General features: G+C 39.8%; 1 protein-coding gene across 1 annotated transcript; it reads left to right on the top strand.

Annotated features, from left to right (window-relative positions):
* The first annotated feature begins 1,495 nt into the window (after positions 1-1,495).
* LOC108879314 (ectonucleotide pyrophosphatase/phosphodiesterase family member 7-like) lies at positions 1,496-8,510 on the top strand. The gene is given in 6 exon segments (XM_018670553.2): positions 1,496-1,970; positions 4,396-4,541; positions 4,717-5,349; positions 6,896-7,142; positions 8,146-8,192; positions 8,194-8,510. Coding segments are annotated over 6 exon segments (1,422 nt in total). The 5' UTR covers positions 1,496-1,693; the 3' UTR covers positions 8,266-8,510.
* Positions 8,511-9,145: the final 635 nt, after the last annotated feature.

Genomic DNA, 9,145 nt, shown 5'->3' with positions numbered 1-9,145 from the left:
GTTGGTGATTTATTCAAAATAATACTCAAACACTTAACCAACATGGCTACACAGCGAAATCGCCAGTGTTAAATTTATAGTGTTAACTGACATTAACAGTGTCAGTGTCATTTTAACACTTGATTTATCAAAACTAACAACCCGAGAGAAAATTCCTGAAAGTGTGTGGATGGTGTAGATATTGGTCATTGCAGGTATGTCCATACGAGTGGCACAGTGGTGCAGTGGTTAGCACTGTCACCTCACAGCAAGAATGCTCCAGGTCGGTGTTAACTGTTAATTTAACACTGGCAATTTTGCTGTGTACTACAGCATTCTGCAGTGACATGCTGTCCCATCTGGTTTATGATTAGTAAGATCATCATTTTTCAACAGGACAGTGACCTCAAACACACCCCCTGGCTATGGAACGGCTATTTTGACCAAGAAGGAGAGTGATGGAGTGCTGCGTCAGATGACCTGGCCTCCACAGTCACCTGACCTAAACCCAACTGAGATGGTTTGAGATGAGTTGGACCGCAGAGTGAAGGCAAAGCAGTCAACAAGTGCTCAGCACCTCTGGGAACTCCTTCAAGACTGTTAGAAAACTGACCCAGGTGACATGAATCTGACTGAGAGAATGCCAAGAGTGTGCAAAGCTGTCATCAAAGTAAAAGGTGGCTACTTTGAAGAATCTAAGATATAAAATATAATCTGGTTTCTTTAACACTTCGTTCGTATGGCTGAACTAGACACCAGAGCAGAAGCGTAGGCCAGCAGTAGCGTTTAAGAACAGCAGAGAATAACTGAGGCAATGCTGTGAGTGAAGGGGTGCTCAGGGTGACACCAGAGTTCGGCAGCGTGTCCACAGTGGGGAGAAGATGGCTCCGAGAGACTGATCCAGCCACTGTGGAGTACAGCACAGAGGCAGTAGATGGATGGCATTGAGTGAGGGCTGGCCGAGGCAGTGGCAGAACAAGGCACAGGTAAGTACTATGAAGAACGCAGGAGGATAGCATTTAGGCATGATTTCAACAGCAGCCACAGACAATATACAGAGGAGGAGACACAAGGGGAAACAGACCAGGGAAAAACACACAGGCGACATTAGGAACTTAAAGTCACAGTGGGGCTGTGACATGTTTTTTACTACATAATTCCACATGTGTTCCTTCATAGTTTTGATGTCTTCAGTATTAATCTACAACGTAGAAAATAAGAAAAACCATTGAATGAGAAGGTGAATCCAAACTTTTGACTGGTACTGTATATAGACTTGCATTAATTTCTCCTGTAAACAGATTTAGGTCTCAACAACCTAGAGCACAGAGTATTTAGACCACACTTTCACTCTCTCTCTCTCTCTCTCTCTCTCTCTCTCTCTCTCTCTCTCTCTCTATCACATCTCTGCATTACACTAATAAAGGCATAAAACCCCTCTTATATCTATGGATAGATAAGGGTGACCATATTAAGTTCAAACATTAGATAAGGATATATCTACAGTCATATTTGCCTCAGGGTAATGTCATACTGTGCATACACTCCTCTGCAACTGAGCAGAGGAACGATCAGATCTTCTTGTAGAATATTGAGGGTTGTTGTGGCTAGCTATGAGTACATTTTAGGAAAAATCAACACATCTGGAAAAGGTCTAAATAAATTGGAGTTCGGTGGATTTCCAGTTGCAACAACAAGGTCTTGATCCTCAGTCATGCTGTTGGTGCTCCTTGCTGTCCTTGGCCTAACTGCCAGCTCTCCATGTATTGCTGCCCCACTGGGAGACAACGTTTCTGATTTGCAGCCAGTTTTCACTGGGTTCACCAGAAACAAGCTGCTGCTAATCTCCTTTGATGGCTTCCGCTGGGACTATGACCGAGATGTTGAAACCCCTTACCTGGATAAGATGGCTCAGGATGGCGTGAAGGCTGCCTATGTTACTCCAGCCTTCCTTACCATTACCAGTCCTTCTCATTTCACAATGCTGACAGGTAAAAACAACAGTTAAGCATTTATGTAAGTAACTCCACTGTGGGTTTAACTGTCTATCTATTCACTATCAGTAGCATGTTAAACATAATTGTAGATGAATTCTAGTTACGTCCATCTGTTTTTTGCATGCCTGTGTTTTCATTTGAAAAAGATGGTTCAGATTTGTCTCCTGAATAGAAGGGACAGGGCTCTACTCCTGAAGCCAGACCTGGGTTTAGTGCTCACATGCTTGGTTTGGATGATGCACTAATCAGAAATGTATGATTGCATAAGTGTGCAATTTTTCTCCTCCTAAACTGATATTAATTACTGTTTTTGACACACATTCCTCCCAGGTCCTGTCCTCATGGACACCATGGCCTCTAGTTTCACGGTACCATGGTGTGGTACGCCTAACTATACAAGCTGGTACAAAGCCAGAGTTCCAGATAATTGGGGGGATAACTGCCTGCCATTTGTCTGCTACCACACTACTCAAGCTGAACAGCAAAATGACCACGTCCAGGTCTATAATTTAGGCCATGTCTTTTAAATGTAGTAAGTCTAAGTCCTGTTTCATTTCCTGCTATGAAGTTTCATCAGCTCAGCACACTTTGAGTTTGGTATTACACTGTCAATTTTGTTTTGTTTTCATTTGGGTTTTTCCCTCTTTGATTGTAATAATAAGAAATAAGGAATCCATATCACAGAGGAAAAGAAGCAAGACCTTAAAGGCTTGTCAAAGGAATAGTTATGTTAGCTATAGGTCTGCATTTTGTCTTACCAGGTCTTCCTTATTTTATGTGAAATGGACAATACATATTTAAAGGACCTGTGTGTAACATTTACAGGGATCTACTGACAGAAATTGAATATAATATACATAAGTGTTAAGAAGAAAAAAATTGTCTGAATAGGAGGAGCCGTGATCTAGTCAAGGGAGTGGAGGCCTGGCTGGGTTTCATGTTGTGCAGAGGTGAGAACAGGTAGACTTGGCTGGACATGACTGAGGGAGCTGGACAGAGTTGGCTGGAGTCAAGGTCCAGGAAAAGTTATTCCTCTCTGTGTGACATTACAGCTATGTGCAGGCACTCTATGTGAGGTTATGTTGTGTTTCGGGAACAAGGATCTTTGCCCGGTTAAAACAGATGCTGTATGGATGTGTAAAATTAAAGGGAAAGCTGAATAAATGACATGAAAGCAAGTCTATATTTTATACATCAAGATATTTAGATTTTTTAGTTTTGCATCTTATTTATTGGTCACTTGTCAGCCTTTGTTCTCGAACTTAATTGCTAGCTAAATGTTCACTGGCATTCATCAACATTTAATTAATTCTTTTAAAAAATCTTTTTGATTTATTTTTTACTTTCTAAATCATTTATCTGGGACATTCATGGAGTCAGTGAAAATACCTGAGTTCTGTAATAACTACATTCTGCAGTGGAAATATTGTGTTTAACTGTTTTATAACCAAAAATCACAGCATCACATTTCCGTAAGGAAGCTTAATTACATTTTAAGTGCAAACCAATTACCAATTAAAAACTCTTAGCAAGTGGTCATTATCACCACCACCAGCCGTGTTCAGTGGCAAAGAAAAGAAGTGATAGAAACAGCAGCAAAGAGGAGTTAACATTGACGTTGCTTTCCACTGCTGGAAACAGCTCTTAGCGAGTAAAGGAATGAAGTTCAATGCGGAAACCAAACATTTCTTTTAGACTGGTACGAAGTGTATGTTAATGGTGGTTATGTAGCCATAGCAAAAATGTACACATGGCACTGACCCAAACATTCAGACAAACAGAACTCAACAAATTTCAGGGAGAATTGAAGCAGTTTTAATGTGTCATAGATGTAGCAATACTTTGAGAATGTTTTATTATGAAACCATTTTCATGTGGTTTTCCTGGTTTGTTTCCTGGTTTGTTGCTAATGCAGAAGCATTCAAGAGTAAGATCTCTGCCAGTTGTGGGGACATTGTTCTTTTGGTATTAATGGTTAATACAATGTATTAACAGTGTATATTGTACTGTTATAGTGTATCATAGCTCAAAATGGGGAAACTGGTGAAGATGCTCCATGGATGGATACCAGGCACAGTGTTCTGAACAATATGAACAGTTTACAGTATATACCTTTAGCAAAAGTGAGTTGAAGGTCTGACCAAGACTTAGCTTTTATCATTAGCATTAATCTTCAAATGGCTAGGCAAAAAAAATGTACCTGGATTGTTTTAACACCAGGGTCATCCCTTTGGAGATGACCTAAATGTGATATATCAATACTTAATTATTATGTTATATTATAATATGTTCATGTTCATGCAACTTCTCTGAGTACAAACATTTTGTGAATCTTCTACATAGTGAAATTAAAAGTCACATTTAAACATGTACAAATTTCTTTACTTGATTTTTTTGTTTGTCTGCTGTTTTCGTTCAGGACGTCACATCGAGAATCATGGAGTAATTCACAACATATGGTTTAACACTACCACTCAAGAGAAGAAGCAGTACTATATGACTCAGTTTGTTGATTCTTACTGGGACAATGGCAGCTTACCCATCTGGATAACAGCACAGAGACAGGTTCTTTAGATTAATTTATTTATATCTCATCTGTCTATCTCAAAATTTCCCATATTATCTTGCTGCAGGGTAAAATAGTATGTGGAATCACAATTACTGCAATAATTTTTTAAAATTGAAAAATAATAGATTTTTCTTTTCCTTTCTGTTTACACTATGTCTTATCTTCTTTTAGGGGCTAAAGGCAGGCTCTCTTCATTTCCCAGGCACAGCAGCCACCTACAAAGGAGAGACTGTGAGGGTGAGGCAAGTGGAACCTCGTTTCTATGATCATTCAAATGAAACAGATTGGAGGCTGAACATTGACAAGGTGATTGGAGAATGGTTCCACCAACAGGACCTGGACTTTGTCTCTTTGTACTTTGGAGAACCAGATTTGGCTGGGCACTCATTTGGACCAGATTCACCAGAACGGCGGGAGATGGTCCAGCAAGTCGATCGAACTATAGGCTACATCCGGGACAAAATCCAAGACCACGGTCTTACTGACCGGCTCAACATTATCATCACTGCTGACCATGGTATGAGTACAGTTCTACGGGGTGGACTAGTTGAGGAGATCATCCTCTCTAAGATCCCTGGCTTCAGCTTCAGGGATATCCAGTTCCAGCTGTTGGATTATGGTCCTGTTGGGATGCTGCTTCCTAAAGAGGGGGTGCTGGAGAAGGTGTACCAGGCTCTGAAAGGAGCCCACCCTCACCTTCATGTGTATAAAAAGGAGGAGGTGCCAGCGAGACTGCACTACAGTAAACACCCTCGACTCCTGCCCATCATTCTCATTGCTGACCCTGGATATATTGTCAATGGGGTGAGAGTATGCGCAGTGTGACTGTATTTAACATTTAACCCAGTTTCAGTGGGGTGAGAATGAGAGTGTGCATTTGATCTTTGATGAACTGATGTATGTATGTATAATGTATATTTGAGAGTCTTTGTGTGTACCTATAACTACTTAAAGCTTCTATGTACAGGTGCTGTTCTGCATATTTTTCTCTTTTATGGGAGCTGGTTAACCAAATCCCAATTATAATTTAGTTATTAAATTATAATTTAATGATATTTAAACATCATCCATCCATCCATTAGCTATACCGTTTGAACCCAGAACCTTCTTGCTGTGGGGCGACAGTGCTAAACACTGCAGTACTGTGCTGCCCTATGTAAACATCAACATTATCAAATCACCTTCCATCTAAAAGGTTCTGTATGGAGAAATTCAAAAACCCCTGTTACTACTGACACCTGTGGCCATGAAGTGAACCACAGCCTGCCTCCTGTTGCTCACACTTGAGTATATACTCACACTCCATAAGTCGGCAGGCGTGAGCATCCATTAAGTTCTAACCGACCATGTCATTCTCTTTACTAGCCCTCACTGTGTGCTTGCTGGGGGTGCACGAGCCACAGTCTGACCATGGTGATAATGTTACTGAGTAAACAAGCAAAGTTCAGCTAGGTAGCTGTAACTTAGTTACACTGCGGGGTTCTGGCGTTGGTTTGTTAGCTGATGAAGTAATTATCAAACTGCAGCTTACTGGTTTACCAGACAGATCAGTCCCAAAAGTTTGGATGAATTAGAAGACACCATCCACTCAGTACAGTGGTTTGCTACCAATTCGTCCATGTTAGTGGGTTAGCTGTTGTTAGAAAACATTAGCCAGCTAAAACCAGAATCACAGTAACACAATAAATTCCACAGGCTTTGTTAGTTAGCTCATCTGTCCAATGGGAAGAGAGCCAGCTTGGGATCACTTTTGATCCCTAATGCTGAACAAAGGTTCCTCCAAGAATCAAGTGCCAATGTTGACTCTAGTTCTCCCCCAACATCACCAATGTTTGGCCAAATGGGCTTCATGAGATAAAGTTTTCTGTTTTTTGTTCTTGTGTGGAGTTTGTGTTGTGTTGGAGTCTTGTGCCAATTGTTTTGTGGCAATGGATGGTACACTGTGGAAGAGTGACTTTTACTGTGGCAAGGCATTCAGCAGCGAGTATTCTGAAAACTCAGCTTTTATATAGAAATCAGTCTATAGGGTGTTATAGGCAATAGAGAAAGTTGGGGACATTTTTTATGTCACATTACAGTCTTTTCACACTTTTTGCGATAAAATACTAATTACTACATGTAAATTCTTCTGCACAGTACCCTTAAGTAGCAGAGCCAAGCATTGCCCTACTGATGCACCTTTCAGGCTGATGACGCCTTGGTTGCCCCTTACAACTGCTTTTAATTTAAAGGTTACTACATCATCATGCAGTGTCAATAGTTGTCTAAAACACATACCTCTTAACCAAAATGCCTGGGTTTGTGAATGATGATTGTCATTAAATGTTTTCTGATTTCTGTGTCTGTATAGTTGTTACCATTAAATTCCAACAAAGGAGAGCACGGTTTTGATAATGAAGTCATGGACATGAAAGCCTTCTTCAGGGCAGTGGGGCCTGATTTCCAGAAAAACCTGATGGTAGATCCCTTTGACATGGTTGATGTGTACCCACTGATGTGCCATCTACTGGGAATAAACCCTGAGATCAATGATGGGAAGTTGCACAATACCAAACACATGTTGGTCCCCAAAGAAAACACAGGAGGAAACAATGAAAGTAAGTGAGAACTTGTCCCGTTAAATGATGGAATTCACTGAGTTTGCTCAGTTGTCATGGAGTTGACTCTGTAGGCCCTTGTTGGGATGCAAAGAATATCATGTTAGAAGAGTACTCTACCTACTGAACATTACACTCCCACCTGTTTAAAACAAAAAGGAGCCCATCTTTTAACACACAAAGGGGGTACAATCTCCCCCCAAGAATGTGTTATGGGGAACTGAATATCATATTAAAAGACTGTGATCCATTAATTACTGTGAAAGTCATTCACTCACAAAGCCTCTGCAAGCTTCTTCACATTTCCATGCTTTTGGTCCCATAGAGCATACATACTAGAGTCCCAGGTGAGCCATGCATATCCAATGAGATGGACAAAGACTTCATTTTCTATGTACAATTTGTTGTAATAATCGAAATCTTTCATATACTTTACACAAAATGTACTCCAAACTGGACTTTGGACACTTTTTTCATGAGCTGTCCAAATATGGCACCATAAGTAGAAACATTAGAAACAACGGGCAATGAGGTACATGTACAGCCCGGGCACATGAATGCACATAATGTGTATGTGGCAATTGTGTCTAGTGATAGTAAAAAGCCTCACAGCAGAAATATATGCATTATAACAAGTATGCATGAAATTGTCCAACCTTTGAATCGGTTTGAACTTTTGCCATAAATATTATATCCTCCCGCGAAGGTGAATTACCCCTGTATGATGATAAGAGACCCTAATCTAGCCCAGTGATAGCCATCAGCTGACTTCAACCCTGGTATCACATGGGCTTTATTACATTATATAAAGTCTGTAATGTCACATTTTATCAGTATCTTCAAGATGGTTGTTGATTCCACAAATTTTTATCCATGAAGAAAATATGTCAATCAAAAGTTTTCTTCTGTGAGTTTCCCTGTCTGATTTTAGTCTGATATTTGACCTCTTGGCTGATTTGGCTGCCTCATCTTTTTTGTTTGCATGTTTTCTGTCTGTCTGCAGTTCCAAAGAAGAACACTCAAATGGAGGTGGTGATTGGCTTGTCAGCCAGCGATTGGGTTTCTTGTACTTCTTTTCATCATTACCACTTCTTACAACATGTGGAAGAGAACCAAAGCATAATGAATTTAGACAGTAATCTTAAAATTCAGAGAAAAGTAAAAATTAGCATGTTCTATTTTATTATACAAGAGTATGCCTACTGTAGGCAAAGAGGAGACATAATGAGTTTATGGGTTTATGTACATAAATAATTGAGAATTCGGGGTATAAATACTAAGGTAAGTGTTGTGATACATGAACATGTATTTGGTAGTTTTATGTCAGCATCATGTGGTAATTAACTGTATTCTGCAAATAAAATTTTTGGTGCATTCATTCTCCTCTGTGCTCTCCCTGTATCCTGCTCTAATGGTTGAAGATCCAAAATACTTTATACCAAATTACAACCTGCCCTCCCATGAACTCAATGCCTGCTGCCTTTCTGTCACACAGACATACACATACTGTACACACTGCGTACACACATCCTGTGTATATATGTATTAATATTCTACAGTGAGGGAGGTGTCACAGGCAGAGATGGACTAGAAAAGTAAATTCTGATTTCTGCAGAATAATTAATAGTTAAAACAAACAACAAATGCAGTACACATTATGATTAATCAGTATTTCCACAAATGTCTTTTTTGCAGGTTTGGCATTACTGTGAGAAATATCTATGGACAGTGGATGTGCAGTTTCTGTGTTGAAACCAACAGAACTGCCTGTAAAACCTGATTACCTCTACCAGCCCTAACCACATGATCAGAGCCTGTATTTGCCAAACTGCTAAATCATCATCATAATTATAATAATGAATTACCTGAAGCAGTACAGTATACAGTATAATTACAGATAACGTAGCTTTGTCAGTTAACTGCATTTAATATTTGATAGGATTACACCACTTTTTTGGCATTTATCAGGACAGTTCATTGATTTTATTTGCTATCACTGTACA

The sequence above is a fragment of the Lates calcarifer genome, unplaced genomic scaffold, assembly GCF_001640805.2.
Source record: "Lates calcarifer isolate ASB-BC8 unplaced genomic scaffold, TLL_Latcal_v3 _unitig_612_quiver_987, whole genome shotgun sequence".
Lineage (NCBI taxonomy): Eukaryota > Metazoa > Chordata > Actinopteri > Centropomidae > Lates > Lates calcarifer.
The sequence above is the reverse complement of the archived record's forward strand: the minus strand, read 5'-3'. Positions and strand labels throughout refer to the sequence as shown.